Raw genomic sequence first — 24,664 nt, 5'->3', positions numbered from 1 at the left:
ATCAATTTGCGAGGTGATAGGACTCTTTATGACTCTCTCCAAAACATCCTAGTACTTGGTGCAATGTTACTTGTTTTTGCCCACCTCCTAGAGTTGAATGGGGCACAATTGTATTTGACACAATATTCTTATAGCCACTACAATGTTATCATCATATCTTAACAAGTGCAAAAATAATGTTCATTCTAGCCATGAGCTCATAGGGCTCCTTCTCGTAATTAGCAACATTTATATGTATTGCATTTTTGTGTAGATTTGATTGAATGATGGGAATGGTTGAGTATCAAAAGAAGATACATGGTCTATATCACATCATATGTAGGGTAGGCATTCAATACTTGTGACAAAGTTATAATTTTATGTTTTTAAAATGCATCAATCAAGGATGGGTATCTTTGCACCTCTAAGGGTAAGGCACTACTGAGCAGCTCAATCTAGGATTTTGATCATAGATTTCCCATGCAGTCATCCTATCGATCAAGCTGTCACTTGTTGGTGACAAACTTATAAGTATTAAAGCTTCAAAAGAGAATGCATGTAATGCAACATAGGGAATAGGTTGGACAATCTCAACTTGGGCCCTTGCACTAAGATGGGCTAACCAAGTCACTTTAAGTCGTAGTCATTGCACGGCTATAAACTAGATTCACTCCCACCTTGGTAGCGATGTCCACATCCTAGGCATACTATGGTTATTAGGCATTTACTTGGAGACGTTTGTGCAATGATACTCCTCAAATGGATGGTCTTAGTTGTCACTAATGAAATGACTAATTGACTATGCACACCAGATCATGAATGCTGAAGTTTAGCCCCAAACTAAGGTAGATCCTGATTGGCATGGGTTTTTGTGGGGGCAGCACTTGGCATGGAACTTGTAATACCTTGCCATGGGGTGGTGCTTGGAATACATCTTTGTAGCACCTTTGTCAAAGGTGAAGGTCTATGATGTGATCTTATCTTATCTAATCTTAATTATACAACGAGAGGTGAGTGTGACAGTGTTGACATGTGTTTGTTCTATCTTGCAAAGAGAGATCTTAGTTTTGAGAATGTCGAGGAGCAGGAGCAGTAGCCTGTAGGTGTTGGGATATTGTGCACTCCCATGAGTGTTGGGATATTACCCAGTGCCACGAGGAGCATATGGGACCATTAGCACAAGGGGTGAAGGACAAGCAAGCAAAGTGCAATGATAGAGTGCTATTTGGACAGAAACTCATTTGGCTTTGGCCCTTTCAACTTTTTCAAAGGGCGAGAAGGGGCTAAACCATTTTTAATTGGAAAAGCGAGACAGCAGGCAGTCGTCAGGCCCTCCGTCATTGGTTCCTCGCTCGTTCTTCCCCCTTTACCACCTCCCCGCCCTCGGCCCTCTCCTCCTTCTCCTTCTCCCTGTCCCCGTCCCTGACCCTCTCCCTCTGTCTCGTTCGTTCGTTCGTTCGTTCGTTTGCTCCATTTCTGATCACCAGGACTCGCACGACCTCTGACGAGTCTCTTCTGGCTGCGCATGCCGGGCCAGTGAGGCGTTTCTTCTCAATCCTTGCCACCTTCTTCTACCGTTGGTAGCCTGCGCGCGTCCCCGCTCGCACCATCAGGTTCCTGCTTCGTCTAATCTTTACCTTTGCATCAAGAAAAGCTTGCGCTTGAGAAGAGTAGCTTGTTTCTGCTACTAATGTTACTCGATTTACAACGAAAGGAACGCGTAAGCATGCGTGATGCAAATTGTTGCATCTATCTGGTTGACGCATTATGCTCTATGGATAGGATTGGATGCCGCATACTGAGGTCCATTGGACACATTGTCTTGTTATTTGTGCGAAAGGAACGCGTAATCATGCGTGATGCAAATTTTTGCATCTATCTGGTTGACGCATTATGCTCTGTGGATAGGATTGGATGCCGCATACTGAGGTCCATTGGACACATTGTCTTGTCATTTGTGCGAGGCATCTCAGTGTAATAGACAAAACCAGAGAAAATGTATAATGAGCACTTGTAAGTCCGATTACAGTACGAGTGCTTGCAGATTTTGAGGTTGTTAGGTGTAGACATCCCATTGATCGTACCATAATCATAGATTTGATCATAACAGACCAAACAGTTCGTAGCTGCACCGTTTGTCTCAAAAGTGTAGCCTGTGTTTATCCAAACGCTGTAGTGAAAGCCAGAATTTCAAAAGCATATTCTCGATGCCAGTAGCTAGCATAGACGAATTCTGCTGGACGTAAGTATGGTGTAGTAGTTGAATGAAACTAAACCTCGTCTCATGTGTTTGCTTGACATGCTTCATGTCTCTCTGCAGTGATGGAGCTTTCTGCAATCTCACAACCGAGCTGCTCTTCTACTGCTGCCATGGGGCCTGGCCTGGCAAATGAAACAGGGCCCTTGGTGCGATCCTCTATTTTGCCTACATTTGATGGATTGAGAGGATTGAAGGGTTCTTCTGTCTTGATGTCAGAAGGTCGCAGTTTGAACAGGAACTGCAGTCCCTTACTTGTGAAAGCTGTGGCCTCTGTAAGTCCTTTTCACACTAGGATTGTTTTGAAATTGGGATTGTTTGTTTTTGTGAAATAGCTTAGGAGTTTTAGGAGATAACATTGCAATTGCTGTATGGGGCTTTAAACGGTACTCATTGTATTTCAGCAATCGGTCTTTAACAGCTATGAATATGGAGACCGTAGTGGAGGGATTTGTTGCAAAATTTTGCCTCGTGTTGATCTGCTTGTTTTTCCTAGTAACTATATTGGATTGCCTTGATAATTAATAGATTACATATTTCCAACATTTCTGATTCTGCTTGTTGGGAGTTGAAATAGGCCTTACTTGGTGATGTTTCATGTGGCAGATTTTATCTGTGGTGATTTGTGATCATTTTCCCTTTGTGCCTAAAATTGGTAGACTTTCACTCTTGGTCATCATCAAGTTGTAGAAACCATATTCTACAGAGGCAAGGTCATCTGCACTAAGGTTCCACATAGCTAAGTAACTCGTAGCACATCTAGCTTGCTAGCCGAGTATACAATTGAGAAACCTAATCTGGTAGCACATCTAGCTTGCAAGTTGAGTACACAATCTAGAAACATAGACAACGTACACTTGTAGTTGAGAAAAGTGGGTACAAGTGTTAGATGCATTGGATCGAAAGTGGGTGCAGCCAAAATGGAGTTGGTGATTGTCTTGTTGAAAGTGTCACAAATCCCTTATTTACTCTTAGTCCAAAATAACTTTGAAGAAGTTACAAACAAATGAAATAATTGAAAGATATGGTTGGGAGAGGTAGATGAGATTCAAGTCAATGGCCCAACCCCCTTTGGGAATGCTGTATGGATTATTGAGGTATTCTATATGAGCTATATATTCATAAGGCCTCTTGCTGAAGTCTTGGCCTTGGTTGCTGTTTCAATGAGCCATCCAGCTTGTGTGACCTGCTGCCTTGCTGTTAGAGCTGCTTGGCAATGGCTGCAAAACACTATCGACTTGCCATCATTTTTGTGACTCATTTGTTGGCATAGCCTTTATTTGACAATGCCTATGCATTGTCCCAGATGCCCAAACTATAAGAGTGCTTTCACATGCAGCTGACGCTGCGTCCTCTCCAAATAATACTTGTTTTCATGTGAAACATTTTTATGAAAAGGTAATCTAGCTTTGCCTCTAAATCAATCACCTCAATGATGTAATTGAAGCACCACTTCCTCGAATGCCATTTCTTTTACTCTTTTACCCTCAATTAATGATGCGTTCAGTTCACAAACTTGCATGGTAAGAAATATGCGCACTCAAATTTTTGTGAATACAATTGATCATATCATATGTTCATTTCAAAACACCTATAAATTCATCCTTTAGCAGGAACATACATTACATGAGTATTGCATAGATGAAAGGTTAAAGCTACACATTAAGATTCAAAGCTAGTGTAACTTGTCATGTATAAGTTGGTACTTGAATCATAGAGGTAGAAGGAGATGAAGTGGAAGGAGGAGAGTACTAGAAGTACTTTTGAGGGGGAGAGTACCAGAAGTAGATGAACATTGAAGAGGAATGCTGGAGAGTGTGAGTACAAGTACTAGATGAGCTGTTCATTTATGGAGAGCTTAGTTACAAAGAGAGCTCAAACTTTGAAAAGAAGAGTGAAAACAGGGGAAAAAGGGTAGAACATGGTCTAAAATTTTAAGTGGCTAAAAAGTGCTCACTTGTTTTGAACTGCAACAGTCATTCTTTTTGATTGCTAGTGTTAATATGTTACACTCTGTTGTCTCCCATTTCATAGTTCTGTCTTGCAATCATTTGGATATAATTTCATGATCAGAAAGGTAAATTTTTCATCAAAGAGTTTCATGAAAAGTTTTTGATTTTAGTTATATACATTGTGGTGTATGAGGTTTATGCGCATGCTTGTTTCAGCATGGTTTTGTAAGGGTTTCTTAAACTTTTTGTGTGGGGTAGTAGTTATTTTTCTTGTTTAACACTTCAATGTTTTTACAGCCAGTCAGGCCACCTACTACTCTTCCTCCTAAGCGCAGTAAAGTAGAGATAATCAAGGAGCAGAGCAATTATTTGCGGTATCCTCTACAAGATGAATTAGAAACTCCAGCTCCTAATGTAAATGAAACAGCAGCACAATTGATTAAGTTCCATGGAAGTTACCAGCAGGACAACAGAGAGGAAAGACGTCCAGGGGGCAAGTCGTATCAATTTATGCTGAGAACAAAACAACCTTCTGGAAAGGTCTCTAACAAGCTGTACTTAGTAATGGACGATCTTGCCGACCAGTTTGGTATTGGAACTTTGCGCTTGACCACACGGCAGACTTTCCAACTGCATGGGGTCACAAAGCAAGACCTGAAGACTGTAATGGGGACAATTATAAGAAACATGGGTTCGACATTGGGAGCATGTGGGGATTTGAATCGTAATGTGTTGGCACCCCCAGCTCCTTTCATCAGAAAGGATTATCTGTTTGCTCAAGAAACTGCTGATAAGATCGCCGCTCTTTTAGCTCCCCAAGCTGGATCTTATTATGACCTCTGGGTCGATGGAGAGAAGATAATGTCAGCTGATCCACCGGATGTGATTGAGGCTCGTAATGATAATTCTCATGGCACAAATTTTGAGGGTTCGCCTGAGCCAATATATGGGACTCAATTTCTTCCGAGGAAGTTCAAGATTGCTGTGACTGTACCTAAAGATAACTCCGTGGATATTTTGACAAATGATGTTGGGCTAGTTGTCATAAGTGACATTCACGGTGAACCCAAAGGTTTTGACATCTTTGTAAGTAATTATTTGCTTTTGAATTCTGGTTTTGTAGTTATAACTTGTCATTGTGCTAGCAGGCTTATGCATAGTGAAAAGAATAGTCTGGTCTCCTATGAAGGAAATAATCCTCAGAAACTGAAATATCATGTGATTTTGATTAAATGCAATATTTACCACGAATATTGTAATAGCTACAAGTTTTCTGATTATGCTCTTTGTATAGAGGGACTGTCAGCCTTTACATGAATTAGTCTACAGTGGCTTTGCTCACATGCTTTTCACTTCTGCAGCAAGCCTGTGTGTTAATATGTGTAATGTTCTGTTATAAGTTTCGGCCGTGCATGTTATGGCAGGGAGGTGAGATTGGCAAGCTAGAGTTTGATATGATTTAAGCATGACAATATCTAGTTTGTAGCTCTTGCTTTTACTTGGTATTTTTTCTTTATAAGGACGAGGACATCAGTTTGAGGAGGCATTCAGGAGCAGATATTGGAGTGCAAGCAGCTTGAGGTATGAGTTGAGAGGAGCCAGAGAGCTTCGTGAGTCACTTGTGCACGGATGAGGATGCGATGATGCTTTACCTCGTGGTTCTGTGGGGATGGTCAAATCTAGATCATCATGGTTGGGCATATGTGATTCTGTTCCTCTTCCAATGGTTAGTGGTAGGGTAGGTTATGTTATATTGGTTTTTCTGCTGTTGTAGCTCTTTTAACGCCGCAAAGTCAACTCTGGACTTATTAGTGCTATAGAATGACTCTGAGAAAGATGATGGGCTGCAGGAAATTTCTTGGTGAGTTTATTTCAAGATTTTCCTGTTACAATTAAGTGTGGTTGAGAAAGAGAGAACAGGGAGCTTCTGCTGCATGCAGATATACTTCTTTCTCATTGGTGCTGTTTTTGCCCAAGATTGTCTGGGCTGCAGGCTACTGAAGTCTGGTTCCCTCTTTGTGTCAATAATAAAAAGTGTGTGCACAGCTGAAGAACTTTAGAGACACGAGAAAGCAGGCACTACTGAAGTCTGGCTGCCTCTTTGTGTCAATAATAAAAAGTGTGCGCACAGCTGAAGAATGTTAGAGACACAAGAAAGCAGGCACAAGAGGGCTGGGAAAGCCACCATAAGACCGGACACTGTAGCATTGATCCTCCTTATGATCTCTCCGTGCAGGAGGCTTTTTTTCTCTCTTGTAATGCTTTGTCATGGTTTTCAACTGTAATGCATTCAGTCTCTATTCAAGTGAGGATGGCTGTCGAGATTGTGTATGAGACCTAGACTGTGTTTTGTCAGCTGGACACATGCTCGGAGGTGTGTGTGTGTTTGGAATGCCATGTTCAGACTTATGCAACTTTTTAAAGGTTGCACATACATGAACTATGGAAGATTTGTTCCTGTCTACTTTGTTTGCTTTATCTAGTACTTGTATGTCTTTTTATGTGCATAGTGGTTTCACACATCCAAGCATAGTGACATGGGACTGGTTTTGGGAATGGGAATGGGGACGGGGACTAGAATTGCCATTTTTTGTCAATGTCAGAGGGGGCTGTAACAAGGGGACGGGATTGGGACGGTTTTAGGATAGGTTGGAATTGGGATAGGAAGCTAGAAAATGGCCATTCCATGTCACTATGCATCAAGGAAGGTTTGTCCTCCAAGTTTATGACGCAAATGGGAATTTTTGGTTGTGAAATGCCGCATGCTAGAAATGCAACCAATGGGAACCATTCATACTTAGCAAGTACAATTACATGTGAAATAGTCTCATGTAACCCTTCTATAATTTGCAAATTGACGTGCATGACATTCCTAACTTTCTTCAATAAGTAACTGCCTTTGCTTCAATTTAAATCCCTCCTTAATGGATAGGCATGTGTAAGATCTTGTAGTTGCCCAAAAGCCTCATCTATGCCATATAGATTCCATTCAAAGATGACATTTAATGGTGAGAGCTCTCAAATCTTATATGGCTTCTACACTTTGCCCAAAAGCCTCATTTGTAGCATATACAGTGTATCCCCAAGTAGATGTATCTTTGGACCATCGGGTGGAATTGTTAAACACTATAGCCTTGGCCTTCCCAAGGCTCACAACGAGATTTCTCTCCTTGCAAAATGCATGAAGTGCATCTAGATGGCTTTGCAACCCCTTTGGGGTGTCTGAGGTAAGCACAACATCATCACCATATAATAGTAGAGGTATCAATTCTCCCCCAAGGCTAGGTCCATCTTTTCTTAATCTATCAATGTACTTTGATATCCCATCAATGTATAGTTCGAAGAGAGTGGGCGAAAGGGGGCAGCCTTGCTTCTTTCCAATAGTGTTTATGATCTCCTCCAACATCCCTCTTGGAGCTTGGACTTGTCAAGTGACTTGACTATACAATGTTAGGACACCTTACCGCACCTCAGCAAGGACCCCTGCTCTTGTAGTCTTTGCATGAGCTTGGCTTGTGGCATTGTTTTAAAGGCTTTGCATTTATAGATAGATAGATAGGGAGGGAGCCATAGTCGGTCAGTCAGCTAGATAGATAGAGTGAGTGAGTGTGTTTTTTGTGAATATATTGAAGAATGAAGGAACTAACTGATTGAACAAAAGGGACACACACACACACACACACACACACACACACACACACACACACACACAGAGAGAGAGAGAGAGAGAGAGAGAGAGAGAGAGTATAGTGAAGAATGAAGGGTCAATGGAAAGCCCTTGCATGTATGGGCTGAAGTTGCAGCAATGAGGGCCTCAGATTGCAAGTAGGAGAGAGATTTGATTGAGTAGAGAGGGGAGAGAAGATGACGGTTGGAGAGAAAAAATTGCAGAACACATGATGGAGTTGATGACCAAGATATGAGGAGAGGCAGAAAGGAGGCTGAAAAGCATGATGCTAATCAAAGTGTGGAGGCCCCCTGTATTGAAGAAGAAGATTGAAACCGGCTAATGAGTATTAATGTTGGTCAGCAGACCATTGCCAATGCTGGTGCCCAAATAGGCCGATTGCACTAAAAGCTGCCAGCTGTAGAAATGATTTTTGCCTTGCCCAAGAGACATTTGCCCAACCTATAAATGTGCTGCCTAGCTTGCAATGGGCACAAAATGTTGAAGAGATATGAGAGCTCCACTTGGTGTGCATGGGATGTTATTGCTAATGCATCAAAAGGATGGAGGGAGAGAGTATGTGCAAGAGCTCCAAGGACCAAATGTCCTCTCTAGATTCTAGTGAAGAATTATAACCAAGAGACAGACAGAGAGAAAGACTGCGCCAACACATCATGATATCCATCTCTAATAAGTTCTCTAGATACTCCCAATATCATATATCTTGCGCATGAATTTGGCTCTCAAGATTGTATCAAAAGCTTCATGGAAATTCACAAAGAAACAATAGATTTGTTTCCATGGGCTCTACCCTCCTCAATAATGGCTCTAAGAGTGGAGACATGATCTAACATCCAAAAGTTTCTTTTTTCAATCAATCTTGTTCTTGTGCCTTTGAGGCCCTTCTAACTCTTGCTCAAGGATGGAGGCATATAAGACATGAATGTAAGATATTTTGCCACCATATCTCTTGCTTGTATGATGTGCTTATCTATCAAGTTGTCATGATCCTTTGCCTCACCTATGTGAAGTATGTGAGTGGCCTTTTAAACCATGCTCTCTGTGAAGAAGGTAATTGTTTGTGGGTAGAGTGCTGGTGGATCAAGGAGAGGAGGCTGACTTAAAGAACGGGCATGCTCTCATACCACGCCAAGATAAGTGCGAGTGTAGAGAGAAAGTAGGGTTTGCGGGGAGTAACACAGAGTGTGTATGGCAAACATTGAGAGAGAAGAGAAACTCAGAAACACAAGAAGAACATGGCGAGGATGCACTAAATCATGCTACGAGAAGAAAAGCTGATACAGCGGAGCCGAAGCTCAAAAGATAACTTTACTGTCCTGTTTGAACCAGGAAGCAACACCTGTGGGAAATCTGCATAGTGAAGGGAGCGAAACATAATCCTTCGGGCAGTGGGCTATGGAAGTAGTCTCTGGAAGGTGAAGAGCAACTGTCAAGGGAGTAGACCATAGTCCTTTGATGCCATTCGAGATGTGGAAGACAATTATCAGCTGTCGAGGGAGTGAACTGTAGTCCTCTGATCCTGGGGAGTGACATGGGTAGAAAAATGCAAATCCCAGACTGTCGGAGCTGTCAAATGCAAGGAGAGTAGCCTAGATGTTGATGCCATGTGGATAATGATGATGTCAGATGATGGAGGATGAGTCGGGCTGCAAAAACGCAAGTCTCAGCAGCCTTTGTAAGAGACGAGTGATGCTAGATGATGGAGGAGATGCTCGGCTCAAAAACGCAAGTCCCAGCATCCCTTGTGATAGAGGAGTGACGCCAAGTGATGGAGGAGGAGCCAAGTTGCAAAAAGCAGGACCCAGCAACCCTTGTGATAGATGAGTGACACGAGGTGATGGAGGAGAAGCCAGGCTCGCAAAACACAGGTCCCAATAGTCCCTGTGATAGATGAGTGATGAAATGATTGACACTTGGTGATGTAGACTGTTGCCAAAGGCTAGGATGCTGATGCCAAGCTGAAGATGATGATGCTAGGCAAGAAGAAGATCTCCACACTAAAAAACGCAGGTGAAGGTATAGCTTGATGTAAAAGGGTGCTAACGCCAAGCAGATGATGGTGATGTCGGGTGGAGGATGCTCCAAACGCAAAGCCTAATGCTGGAATAGGGTGTGTGAATTAGAAGAGGAAGGGTGAAGGTAGCCGTGAGCCATGAACTGCAATGTCTTGTTGAAGGGGTGTGAGGGCAGTGGAAGGGGCTAGTGAGAGAAGGGAAGTTGAAATCAGGCTTTCTTCTGTGGATGGGTGGTATTTCCTTGATTACAACTTAGTTATAGTAGTGATTTGTTACAAAATTGAGAAATGCAAAATAACTTACAATCTTGGACAATGGTGAGAAGTGGTGGTGGTGACTGAAGAAGGTGGTCAAGAATGATTGAAGACAGAGAGAGGTGGTAATGAACGAAGTGACTACCTATTTATAGGCATAAGCTGTCTAGGATAGTGGTGCGCCCACAAAAAAAGCGGCCAAAATGTGGATACCAGGCTTTTTTGGGGCTGTCAGTGTGAAACCCTAAATGAAGCGTGTGAATTGAAGAAGTGGTTTCTCGACAAAGGAGGCTGACTTACTATTGTGTAAAGACTTGTTGCAAATTGTGTTGGGACATATATTAGGCATGGTTAGGTAGTGCTTCTTGAAAAGTCTCCAAGCCTCTATAGAATGTTGGCTTGCAAACAATTGGTCTAAGTGACTCTCCAACTAGGCTAGGAAAGCTCTCTTCTTCCGCCGTGTGTGGGTAGTGAATTCGTGGTGGGTGGTGGAGCTCCCAAATGAAGAAGACTATCATCTAAGCTGGATGGAACTCCATGGTGCGTGCACACACTCACAGTGTGTATGTGCGTGTGCGTGTGGTATTAACGTCTACAAGAGGTCATATTGGCCTATATTGTGGGATCTTGGATATGGGGAGTAAGCATGGGAGGCTAGGGCCCAATGCATAATCTATCGTACTAGCACCATGTCAATGAGAGTAGCAGGTAAATGCACAACAAGGTATATTTGGTAATGCCATGGAGTATAACTAATCCATGTATTGTACCCATCTCAATGAGGAATCTTCCACTCTATGGATTCACCCACATCATGTGAAGCACATTGTCCCCAACTTTGCTAAATCCTACTCTTGTAAGATCTCCTTTGATGTATCAAAAAAGGATAGTCGGTGGCATGATGTCTTGGCTTAAAAGTTCCCCAACAAAATTACTTCACTCTCTCTCGATCCCAAATGTCCTCGTCCAAAAACTTTGTATGGTGATTGCCCTTTAGGAGGGGTATAACCAAATGTTATACGAGGGAAGTAGCTCATGGTGATATACAAGGTGCACTTCTCACCTCACGCCGGCACCCACATATACTTGGCTTGCTCATCTTGATAGGCCATTTAGATCACTAGATGTAGTTCCTCTCTAAACAAGATTGCTACACCACCTGAGCCACCACTGACATGGGTGGTAAGTGTCTCTGGAGTCCCATCGTTTATAGTGGCTGTTGTTTGTATAAATTGCATGAGCTAGCATGCTATGCAGACCTTTTTGAATAGAAGATAGCGTCTTTGCCTTGGAAAGTCTTCAAAATGTAACCAATCAAGTTGTAGTGAGCTATTGCAATTCCATAATCTAGTTTCAAATAATCTTGTAGGTCTTGCACCATGATTTGGTGCGTTTCTCCAAAATCATCACCCTTTTTCCTTATAAAAAGCTAGCTTACCTTCCTCTCTAATTGCCTTAATTTTGGGCATACCTCTCCTTGTGTGGGCAAGCTAAGTAGGTGTAAGGCCGTCTCTCAAAAACACACCTATTTCTTTCAATGTCCTATGTTGTGTTAAGACGACTCTTCTAGCCTCCATTGTGGGGAAACTTCCAATTTCACTCTGCTTATTTGGTCTTTTACCTACTCTCAAGGCTGATGTGTGTAAACCTTCCTTGATACCCATCTTCCCATATAAATCCTTGGTGCGCTTCTCCATCTTTTCATGTACTTTCAGCCCAACCTTTGCCGTTCTTCTAGTGTCATTAATGATGGTGGTGGTGGGAGTAGGATTTGAGTTGCTTTTTGCCCTTCTTTACTACATGTATCCATTGTGTTGCTTCCTCCTCCTTTTGTGTCTTCATAAGTACCTGCACTCAAGAAGTGGCCTCATTCGTGGTTGCCTTTCCTCACTACATGTATCCATTTTGTTGCTTCCTCCATCTTCTTTTGTGTCTTCATAAGTACCTCCACTTAGGAAGTGGCCTCATTTGTGGTTGCTGCCTCCTGTAAATGGTGTACCTCTTCTTTGATTCTCATAAGCTCATTGATGACACCTGGCTATATTTTTCTCCTTCCAAGGTAGGGTTGGTTTGTACCACTTCCAAGTTGTTTTTTAGAATGTTTGTCTTTCATCTTGAGTCGCGACTCTTGCATGGACTGAGGCGCACTTGGTTTCCAGATTCTTTATTCTCTCTATAAGCTCCTGATTCACCATGTTAAGTGCATTGTTTGCTTTTTTCTTTGCCTTGTCTATGTAGTTGCCTCTTTGGATTATTTTAATGGACCAGATATAGTGGCCAGGGCTCTTTGGATTATTTGAAGTAACCGCAATCAGAAAAATTTTGCGTTGACGAGTAATTCTGCTCATCAGTCATTTTGTGATAATCCTGGATGACTACTTTGAAGTGACCGTGTCATGTTTTGACAAGGAGTTCTACTTGTTAGTCATGTTACGTCTCTTGGATGACTAATACAAACTAGAGCAAAGGGATGAGTACTTTGTGGTCTTGTTTTTCTGATGCTTTTATTTGCTGCATCTTCACTAAAAGTTTGTGTCAATATTATGCAGGTTGGTGGTGGTATGGGAAGAACCCATCGTATGGAGCACACATTTCCGAGACTGGCAGAACCTTTGGGATATGTACCCAAAGAGGACATTCTTTATCTTGTGAAGGCCGTAGTTGCTACTCAAAGGGACTATGGAAGGCGTGATGATAGGCGAATGTCACGCATGAAATATCTCGTAGAGGACTGGGGAATTGATCGTTTTAGATCTGTGGTGGAGCAGTATTATGGCAAGAAGATTGAACCCTTTCAAGAACTTCCTGCCTGGGAGTTCAAAAGCTTCTTGGATTGGCACGAACAAGTCAGTTTTGATTCTATAGTTGAATTCTTGTGTAAAGAAGCAGGCTCTTTTGTGGTTCAACAAATTCTAGTTTTATAATGGAATTTTCCTCTCTTTCCTTCTCATCGCTGTTCTATACTACAGGGAGATGGCAGACATTTTTTGGGGGTTCATGTTGACAATGGACGTGTGAAGGGTGCTGCAAAGAAAGTTTTGAGAGAAGTTATTGAGAAATATGGGCTTAGTATCCGTCTTACTCCGAATCAAAATTTAATACTCTGTGATATTCGAGCTTCATGGAAACCTGATATTGTGAAGATGCTTAGGGAAGGAGAATTGAGGGTAATTTCTCTTTTCATTTCACTTACATTGTAAGCTAATGAAAAAATAAGAAATATCATGTAACAGTATTTCATTCAACACCAGACAGATTGCATGGCATCATTGCCTGTGAAATGTGCCTCTTCTTATCTAGATTTTACAGTAGAAAATACCTCAAACAGTATACATGAGACCAGATGTGGACTAAATACACAATATTTCATTGCCATATTTTGCTGATTATAGCTCATCATTGCACCTTTTTGATGTACAGAGACCCATCTGGGCTCCATGAAATTGTTCCTAACTGTGTTCATGTTGAATAGCTACATGTAGATTTGTTTGTTGTTGAGAAATTTTTTTGGGGAAGTGCTGAGTAGAGATGCTAACAGCTTTAAAAAAATACATTTTGAAAACTGAGCATTGAGATTGTTCAGGGTGCTAGCTAGCAAGAAACTGTGCTGTAAAATGCAATATCACAGCTGCAAATATCTCACAACCTGAGATGTGTTCAGAAAAGCACAAATGGAGCTGGGAGCTGGCTGGTAGGAGAAATTAAAGAAAGATTTACAAGGTGTAATTATGTTGGTTTCTGAGCAGTCAAGTTGAATGGGATTGGCCAAGAATTACCAGCTATGAGGATTGACCTTAGGTTTTCCTTTAAATGGAGCAAATTGTGGAGAAGTAGTTGCACTATAAGAAGGTCGACCTTTAAGTTGAAAAGAGTTCCTTTTCTCTCCTTGGTGTCAACAGGATTAGATAAGGCTATGAAATCCAACTCAAATATGGATGTGCCAAATGATCTTTGGGCAGTTCCACATGCATGCTTGGACAGGTAGTGTTGTTAGCATCTTCGGATTTGGGAAGACTCCCACTGAATCCTAGTCTTGATGGTGTCCACAATGATCCTTGTTTAAGGAATTGTTTGGTGAGTTTATTTTCTCAGATCACCATGATGTGGCTAGCAGCCAGAAGCAATGGGCATAGGCTGCATGCAGCTGAACACTGAAGCATAATTGATTGCAAGGGCTCACAGGAAAGTGGCCACTCTTGGACATGGAGATGAGAGAATCAGCTCTTAATCAGGAGACTATGGATTAAGTACATGGTTCATAAAAAAAGGGACACATTTATGTGTAATTGTTTGAGTGACTAGTACATTGATAGATATGACTGGTTCATGAGTTGATTAATTGTCTATGTAGTACTGGATCGAATGATTGATTGATTGTTAGGTTATTAAATAGTTTTTATGGATGGTAGTTGCAATGCATGTGCCAAAACATACATGCATGCATGCGTGCACTCATATATGGACAAATGCATGCAATGTGCTATTTTTATTACTTTATGTTACTGTGTGGGAAACCCCAAATGGATAAAACCCCACCCCAAAGGAGGAAGGGGAAAATAAAAAACAAATTTAGGTTAGTTTAGAGACCAGGGGTTACATGTAAAAGGGAGGTAACCTTGTTCAACCCTTTTCTTGGAGTGACCATGGTGTTATATTGTTCAGGGGAGATCTACAATATTCTGCTTTGATGTATGTGCATAGAGCCACTTTGCAGTATATGCAAGGTAATGTAGATACAGTCCACTTTGAAGAATGTAGGTAAAGCCCACTTCGCAGAAAATGTGAGGCAAATGAGCTTGCTTTTATGAAGACTATCTTGTGGTGACAGAGGATTAGGCTCCCATACTTCAGGCTAAGCCAAACTAATTAAATAGTCCACAAAACATCTGGCTTACCATAATAGCTGCAATGCTTAAAGCGTTTGGTATCAAAAGACCCAAGGAACTAGAGCGTGCCAGAAACAAACAAAACCAAGAAATGTTACCTTTATTTAGCGTTATAAGATTGAAAATGCTCACACCAATTGGATTAAAGTAGTTTATTTGTTACTTTTTTTTGTCTTTCAGTAACCTTTGCTGATGGCCGAGGTATCACCAGTGTCCTAGGATCACTTGTTGGTTGACATGATATCTTTTTTTGGATCCATTGTGGCTGATAATCATGTATCATGAGGCAGTTGACGGATTTGAGAATTGAGACTGACACCTGTAGATACATGTTCTAGCTGCTTCATTTGCTGTTCTGCGACTGATTCTTTAGAGACCTTGTTGGTTGAGATCAATTGACATCTTGCTCCAAGTCAATACATGGCTGATCAGCATCTATCATAAGGACAACAAAAGGATTTGAGGCTCTGATCACATGCCATTATGCACACTGCATGCACACTGTGTCAGCTGTGAACATGTTGTCTTCAATCATGGGACTTCTCTTAATATGATTTGAGCTCTTTGAGCTGTACATGTTTTTGTCAATTATGCATGCTCTGTATTGTTTGAGCCTCCGATAGATGTTTACACTCAAGTATGTGATGTCTATTTTTCCAGCATACAAAGTGGGTGGATCCTTTGAATTTGACCTCCATGGCATGTCCTGCATTACCTCTTTGCCCCCTAGCGATCACGGAGGCAGAAAGAGGAATCCCAGATGTTCTGCAGCGGATACGCCACATCTTTCAGAAGGTAATATTTTACTGAGAGTTCTGCTGCTTTTGGTGTACATATTTTGTATTTGTTTTGGAGGGCTTGCTTAGTTGTGTTCTGTTTGATGTTGGTTGTGTGTGCTTTGCGTTTGAGCAAAAGCTATGTTTTCACTGTTTAGTAGTACAAAAGCATTGACAGTAAACCTTTCCTTGTTGGAATATTTAAATGTTTATTCATGTATGCTTGTTTGCCTTGTGCGACTGCCTCTTTGATAGGTGTGTTACTGTAAGTCACAAACTGATTGGTTTCTGGGATGGCTTGAGAGATTTGACAAGCCTTTCAAACCTCTATAGCAATGTATTTGCTGTAAAGTAGCAGGTATGGTTGAATCACAGGAATGTTACCAGCATGCTATGTATGAATTGCTTATTTTGAAGTTGCATACACCTTGTGGCTTGTGTAGGATCAGATTATTTGGGTTTTCAGTTGTGCAATGGGATGATGGTACAATATTCCTTGTTTGGAGTCCAACCAATCGCCCCTCCCCCGCCTGCTCTCTCTCCTTGCTTCCCCCTTTCTCTGTCTTTCTTCTTCCCTTTCCTTTCTGCTGAAGAAGAAGACCAACTTGCAAATTTTTTTCTAAAATGTATGCATGGATGCCTTCACATTCCCCTAGGTCAATCCATTCAGCACTATCATTTTTGCCACTACTTAAATGAATCAAGTGTCATATGAGAAGGGAGGTCTCAAAGCAATAATGAAGCAAAGATTGAGGTGTTGGTACTGTTTGTAATATTGTAATACAAATAATTCTCAGTGTACATGTCTGGGCAGGCTGTCCCCCTGTATTGGTCCACCTTCCTTTCTTTTTAAACCAAAGAAAGAAAATGCCATTGAAGTCACATCAGTGAAAAGCATCACAAGGTAGAATAGAGTTCAAATATCCCAGTCAATGTCAAAGGGATGACATTTCTACTCAATGCTCATGTCATAAAACTGTGGCCATAAAACTGTTGTGATAAAATCCTAAATCCTGTCTTTTCTCTCTCCATAAAACTGTGGCCATGTTTTCACACTTTCTCACTGATGTGAGGACACAAATCCCATGTGCCTGGGAAGGGTAGTAATGCAGCACAAGTCAGAAAGACAAGGACAATGACAAATTCAAGAGTAGTGAAGAGGTCAATGCTTATGAGGAGACCCTTAGCTGTAGAAAAACATGTATTTCAAATGCACATTGCTGGGCCAGTTGTTGTAAGTGCTCATGGGGGGGCCATAAAGGTCAAGTGGTTGAAGATCGGTTTGGACAAGAATTGACATTGGATTTGGAAACAGCAAGGACAGAGATGGGGAACATTTCTTACTGGTCATCATCGGACTTTGTGCCAAGAGGCATATTTCATGCCTAGATACTGACAGAAGGTGGAATAAGTGCAAGATGCAGATTATATGGTGCTAGCGGTGTTGTGGAGCTTGCAATGGAGGGAGACTACCGATGATTAAGATTATGCAGATGGTGGTTGTAATAGTTTTCACATCGATTATGATGTCTTTTTGGGACATTCAAGTGGAGTTTTCATCACTCCCATGCCTATGGGTCTTTAATTGCTTTTCAGGGGATGGGTGTAGCCTGAAGCCTGAATCGGGGACTTTAGAGATGGCTAAGGATCTCGAGTTTTTCAGCTTGTGTGTGCCTTGGCTATCATCATGCTGGATTTGTATGCTGGATATAGGGGCCGTGAGGCATCCTTCTTGTGAGGATGCTTTGGTGATTGCTGCTGAAGTGGTTGTTGTGACTTGGAGCGATTGTCAAATATTTAAGCAGCTTAGTGTAGGTTGGTGGATTTGAACATGTGCAGCAGCCTGAGGATATCTGCAGCTGTGGTAATGTTGGGGTGGGGGGTGTTTTCTCCAGTGCTAGTTGTTGCTCATGTTTTGACGTTTTTTGCCAACAAATATGTATCCAAGTGCCCATTGGCATTTGCTTGAGATTTTCTGTTGGTCAAGGTTATTTGAACTTGAGAAACATTGATTTCTAAATTAGATTTGAAGAGCAGTGGGAAGTAACTTGTAAGGTTTGACTCACATGAATACCATACCAATCAATCATGACTAATGAATGAATCATGAGCCATCGTCAAGCTACACCATCATCCATTAAACATTCGAGTGATAGGTAACTACTTACAAACTAAAAAGTGCACAGGCTTACATATAAGCTATAGCACATGTAAGAGTTCTGAATTAAAGGCCAAAAGTGTGTTTTAAGACATCTCCCAATAAACAAACAGGCCTGGGAAAAATGTCTCTGTAAAGAAACGTTTTGAAATCTTTCATATGTTCCCTACCTGTAGGAAATGCTTTTATATGCATCAGTTGGTGGGCTGGGAGCAAAGTGGCACAGTTGTGGTGTGAGTTGCAAGGCAGTCTTGTTTACTGGGCAAGTGGCAGAATAATTGACTGGGCAGTAGTAGCCAAGGGGTGCAAGGCATGAAGTACTACTAACTAGGCTTTGAATTGACTAGGTAAGGTAGCAATATGCAGATAGGACCTGCTGGGCTTTATACAGTGGGCTATTCTCTCACGTGATAGTGTACCTGTTGACTGACCGACTGAGCCTGGAGGTTGGGCCTGCCAGGATTCCCCCACTTGTTATTGTGGAAACAACAGTAACAGATGGGGGCTATATATTGCAGCGTTTGAGGGCCATTTCTACCTCTCTCTTGCTACTAATGTGAGTTGAGCATTCAGGAAGTACTCAACAGAAGTCCGGCAAAAAATGCTCTTCTTAGGGGCAGGTCGCAGAAGTAACCGGTGACCAGATTCAGGAGGTTACACAACAGAAGTCCTGCCAAAAATGAGTGACACAGCAGAAGTTGTGCAAAAAATGAGGGACTACTAGCAACAAGTCGCAAAAGTAACTGGTCACCATGCCCTTAGTAAATCACCAGATTAAAAAGATCTGAATAATATTTGGAAAACTAAAGTAGTTTGCGAGGTTTATTTTGTTGGACTTATTTTAAGATCCACCTTGTCTTGGTCAAATTTAGCAATGTGCTAGAACAGTTGACGGGTTCGTGACCATGGTAAATGGTTCATCTGGATCTTAGAGCACAGTAGCAGTGTTAGAAGACACTACTAGAGAAGTGTTTGCAAGGTCTATGCTCTTGGACTTGCTTAGAAGTAACATGAAGTTGTTAGGATCCACTTTTTGTTTTTGTTCAAAGTTGGTAACCTGCTAGAGCAAATTTAGGGTTGCTGCCCCTGCAAATGGAACCTCTGGATCTCAGACCAGACTGAAAGAATTGGAAATCATTTGGTCTACATGAATATGGTCTGAAACGTGTGAAGAGGTAAACACAAGTAGCAAGCCTATAAAAGAGCATCACATTCGATTGGGGTTTCCAATTCATCACATAAGGTGTAGATATTTCCACCTAAAACAGTAACACACTACACACCCACATTTGAAGCCCTAAAAGGATTGTGTGGATTTATGATTGATATTTCAAACTTTCAAAAGTTAAGTCTGAGTGCTACAAAGAATGCACTTGGGGATTATTCTAGGTTAGGCTTTAGGGAGATAAAGTTAAACACAGGCTATGGGGAGATATTATGGCCAATCTGTAATTCATTCAGGCTGTCACAGAATGGTTTCTGAGGGTCTTACTTGTTTATGCTACCCCGAGTCACTCTGGCTTGATTATTTGATTGTTGGCTGATGTTGGTTGTCCCACATTTTTCCTACCAAGGATGGTGAGAAGTAATATTCATTCACTTTGTAGGAGTCTGGGGAGAGTGAGTAGACTCACCATTCAGCCATTAATAGACTTCTTCTGACCTCTTATTCTGGGGAGAGTGAGCTGACTCACCATTCAACTGTTACAGACTTCTTCTTACCCCTTATCAAGTTCCAATGCCTCAAAACAAAATAGCCTTTGAGGGTTATAATGAGCTTTGGAGACCTGGTGCACCAGGCATCTCGTCCACGAGCCCTTTGACAACTACTGTCAAACTATGGTAGGATCCAGATCATTATTACTTGCTATAGGAGTTTGAGACTTCATCATCTGGACCTGGACACACCTCTCTATGTTACAGCACCGATGACACACAATATGGTGACGCCCATCTGATACCAGGTAAGGAACTGCCCCCCTTTCTCCTCTCTTTGCTATTGTGAGCTGGCACACCAGCCAGCTATTACAGGCTTCTTCTGATCTCCTCTTATCAAGTACCTCTACCCCAACTCAAGCCTTTTTAGGGGCATAATGAGCTTTGAGGATCTAGCATACCAGATGCCTCGTTCATGAGGCCTTTGACCACAACCGAGATATTATGGTAGGTTCCAGATTATTATTACTTGCTATAGGAGCTGGACACTTCATCATCTGGACCTAGACACATTGCTCTCTATGTGACAGCACCCGATGATGATATCTATCTGATACCAGAGTAGGCCTGGCAGCTGCCCCCCTTATCTGCCCCTCTCTTACGTTGACTCTTGGATAGTTATAGGCATTTTATTCTATTTACATTTCGTGTCCATGGTGAATATATGGGTCATTGATAAGATGTAGAGAATTTCTTGGGTCTCACAGGTAATTTTGGCCTTTCGACAACATTAACCTCCCTTCCCTGCTCTAAACTGCTCAAGCTCACCACACTTCCCTCGTAAAGTTGGTTAATTTTGCTATGATTTTTTCAGTGGAGTAGATTATAGAACGTGAATAGATAATTTGAATGCTACACGCCTTGGTCATGTGCAATATAGTGTGGAAGGAATATATGATGTTTCAATTATTGGAGGCCCATGTGGCACCAGAACAATACTGGGAAGCACACCTTGACAACCCACCTGGCACCAGAAAAACTCTGGGAAGCACACCTGACAAGAAGATAATGTTCTTACTCTGGGAGCTTCTGTCTGAAAAATCCCAGAATTCAATTTTACGTGCCTTTTAGTGCATGAGTGATATGAAGTAATGAATGGAAACTGGATGAGCACTTAGTTCATACAAGTGACCGCATCTATTCTGCATGATGATGTAAGTAATCATTTCCAGGTCCCATAGTTATAAGCGTCTGTTAAGGATGGTTAAACATCTCCTATTTCAACTCGTGATTTTTCTAATAGAAACACCAGATTCCATGTGTGCAAGGTGAATGCTTGTGTATTCTTTACATAAATTCCCATCTTGTTTTTCCAACTATAACATTAACACTGTTTTGCCAGGTAGGATTAAAACAATCAGAGTCAGTGGTGATAAGAATGACGGGATGTCCCAATGGTTGTGCTAGGCCATATATGGCAGAGCTGGGTTTTGTTGGTGATGCACCAAATGGGTATCAGGTACATGGCAAGGATTGATACATTTCTTTCAACTTTGTTTATAATTGCCTTTTAATGATAGGGGTGCACAGTGTTCATTGTTTCAGTCAATCCTTATTGAAGAGACTTGTGACTTGATCATAAAGATCTCTTCTTTGTTTCTCCACTTTTAACTTATGTCTGCCTTCTGCAGATTTGGCTTGGGGGCACACCAAATCAAACCCGGTTGGCCCAAGTATTTATGGACAAAGTGAAAATTCAGGACTTTGAAAAAGTCTTGACTCCCCTCTTCCACTCTTGGAAGACTGGTCGACTTGAACAAGAGTCTTTTGGGGATTACACGATTAGAGTGGTATTGTTTTCTGATCAAATCAGTGTATTTTCTCCAAATAGTTACATTGAAAACTCTCTTGTTTCAACACTGTTCAATCATGCGAAATTTACTGTCAACTTTTGTTGCTGCCATTGCAGGGTTTTGATTATTTACGGGAATCTGTAAATACCTGGTCAGAGACCCCAAAAAGCCCAAGGAATCGCAAGATCTCATTAGTTGAAGATCTGTACAATTCCATGGCGGTGATTGCAGAAGGCCAAGGTTTGACTCCAAGAGAGCTGATCTCTGAAGTTCTGCAGAAGTATGCGGATAGTCATCTTTCAGATAGAACGACCAATGGTGCGGGAAGTAGTCAATGAAATTCCTTTGCTTAATTGTTGGTAAGAGTTCCCTGATGATGACCTTGAAACCTGACTCGTTTCTTATGTTTTTTTTTTGTAATGTCTCATTTGTACACGTTCCAGTTCATCTAAATTTTCCTGCCTACTGCAGGGCATGGTGTGGAGGAACAACCGAAGAAAAGTAGAGGAAGTTTTGTGAGTTCTTTCCTCCGTTGTTGCAGCTTACAAGCTAATTTTCCTCCATCTTTGCTGTGTTTGTATCCGCAGTCCCATTGTGAAAGAACATGCAAACCGGAAGGCAATTTTGGTTCAGCTTTCTTGGACATTTAGATTAACTTTCAAAAGGGGAGAAACTTCAGACCATCCTTCCATGCCTGTAAAAGTACTCTTTTTCATGTTAAAAAAAAAAAGAGCTTTAAATTTAGTTCCGGAGGATACCAGTTAAAGGGAGAGGACAGAAGTGAGGACGTAAGTATCACAGAAGCATGTGTTTGTGATCTCAGTTTGTGCGCACCATGCAAGAAATGGTTTGTAGTCTCTCCCAGAAGGTTTTAGGAAGCCTTGTATTTCATTATTTTGAGGTTATGGAGGGTTTTGAAAGATGAGTCCTATGATGTGGCATGGAAAAAATATGATTCCTCTTGATCAAATGATACAGAAATAGTAATTTTTGTGATCAAAGTGGCACGAATGATGGTTTTTGATTTGTCTGTTACTCTTGATCAGAGATATGGAATTAGTTTGTGACCCTATTGATGATATTTTAAACATCATGCAAAAGCTGTCATTTATGTTCCGGCTCGTGGGGATAAAACTATGAAGATGCGGAGCAGAGAGTAGTTTTAGGAGTCGTTTCATCTTCTTTCTTTTTAGTATCAGCGACCAGTATGTGCCTAAAAAACTCTAAACAAACCCATTTTGCATATATGTTTTGCACACCATAGTGAGTTTATAAAGACATTCTGACGGGATATGTAAGGTTCATAAGTTGAAAGAGTGGAGATTGACGCTGAGGATGCTGGGGTGACTCTGGCGTTAGAGAGGGCTTGTCACCAAGTGAAAATGCACATCTTGAGGATGCTGGGCATATGATAGATCGAGGGTTTTGTAGTTCGTTCAAGTTCTTGAGCAAGCAAGGAGCTGTATCACTTATAATCAGTTGGCTTTCGTGGAAATTCAAACTCATCCAGCATATGTCTTTCTCCATTTTGGGGTGGGTTTCGAGCAACTTAAAGAGGATAAGTACCATCTACATCTAACGACATTGTGCACTAGACCTATTGAATAATTAAATGGCCTATTGCATTCTGCAATTGTGAGAACTGTAGCACACCAGAATTATCACCACCAACCACTTGGAGTGTTTGAACCCAAGCCTAATATGAAGTATTAATAATGGGAAGTTCAAGCTCATGATTTGTTCTTGGGGTCATGCATAATATTAGAGTGTTTTAAAGAACATAGTAGGAATATTCCGATCTATTGCAACTCGTCTATTTTGTAACTTCACACACTTTTCCTTGGATCTTGGTATTCACCTCATAAATACATCCTTGGTGTATGTGAAATATAATCCGTGTGGTAGATGAATGCTTAGGGTTGAACTTCATACCATCATTTCTTGGGTGGTTGCACATGGAGATGGTGTTATAGCACAAGTATCTTGCAAGTAATACATTGAACCCAATTTTATGTTAGCAATATCAATGCTACACACTAGGATGTTAGAATTCACCAAATGCATATTGTACTCTAGCATGTGAAAAATTACTGAATTTCACCTAGCCAATATTCTTTTTTCTTTTGTGGCACCAAAAAATGCCTTACAATGTGATGGAGTGAACCATGTTAAACTTTGAGAAAATCTTATTGTGATTTTCACTAGGAATTATGCTCCAAGAACTTCATAGAATGTGAACTTTATGCAATTTAGTTCATACTTCCATGCAATGTGATTTTTTTGGGGGTGCATAGTTTTATGGGAAAGAACAAGCAATCATTGTCAAGGCATAGTTTAACGAACAACATGGTGCATCAATGGAATCTATGGAGTGGTTAAAAAGAAATGAATCGTTGGGTGGAGGGTAGTAGAGGAAGTGGATAATGTTTGAACAAAATATAACTAATGCATGAGGATAAGTCCCCTTGTTAGCATGGAACACGTTGTGCTTGTAAATCCTTTATGGAAACAAGAATAAAATACAGGAATAGGTATTGATCTCGCCAAAGTAGTGGAAAAATAAGTGTTTTTTCTTAGGTTGAATAAAATCATATAGTCAAACATAGGCTGAAACTACCATGTTAGCTATGCAAATTGTATTGCCAAAAATCTTGACACGAAGGATGTAGTGTCTCTTTTTTTTTGTCCTTTGTTTGACGTAGTACTAAGCAAGCTATTTAAGATTTGCTTGTGATTCTATTGGGTACAAACTTTGGGAAAAAACATGGGCCAACTTACAAAGGTGCATACAACACAAAATATGTCAACATGCAACCACAAGTCGGAGGCCACCTTAATTAAAGTTTGCAAGCTTTTCTTTATAAGAGGTAATGGTTAGACATATAGGTTATAATGCAATTAGGCCATGATGAAGTACCACTAGGAAATATTTGGCTCACTAAATGGCCTCTTAAGGCCTCTTTTCCACAAATTCTAGAAAGATGCAAGAAATAATCTCAACTATTAGTATTAATCTTCATTGAAGACCGTCTTGAGAGAGGTGTTTTTATAGTTTGAGAGGTCTTTGTATTGCTTTACTCAATAGGCCCATGGTTATCCTATCTTTGTTGTACCCATAATTTGTGATGTGGGAGGAACATGGGCTAGGGGGGTTAAGAGGTGGAGCGGATTGACTAAGGTATGCCTAATA

At 41.2% G+C, this 24,664-nt stretch overlaps 1 protein-coding gene across 1 annotated transcript; it reads left to right on the top strand.

Annotated features, from left to right (window-relative positions):
- Positions 1-1,321: 1,321 nt before the first annotated feature.
- On the top strand, positions 1,322-22,390 carry SIR (sulfite reductase). Its single transcript, XM_087670937.1, has 10 exons — positions 1,322-1,592; positions 2,300-2,511; positions 4,486-5,274; positions 12,695-12,991; positions 13,115-13,312; positions 15,692-15,826; positions 21,024-21,140; positions 21,313-21,471; positions 21,591-21,833; positions 21,946-22,390. The coding sequence occupies exons 2-9, from the start codon at positions 2,302-2,304 to the stop codon at positions 21,810-21,812; spliced, it is 2,127 nt and encodes a 708-aa protein (XP_087527063.1). The 5' UTR covers positions 1,322-1,592; positions 2,300-2,301; the 3' UTR covers positions 21,813-21,833; positions 21,946-22,390.
- The last annotated feature ends 2,274 nt before the right edge of the window (positions 22,391-24,664 follow it).

Source organism: Lygodium microphyllum, chromosome 28 (assembly GCF_053477565.2).
Source record: "Lygodium microphyllum isolate KBCC chromosome 28, Lygodium_microphyllum_v1.1.10, whole genome shotgun sequence".
Taxonomy (NCBI): domain Eukaryota; kingdom Viridiplantae; phylum Streptophyta; class Polypodiopsida; order Schizaeales; family Lygodiaceae; genus Lygodium; species Lygodium microphyllum.
This window is presented reverse-complemented; position numbering and strand designations above follow the sequence as displayed.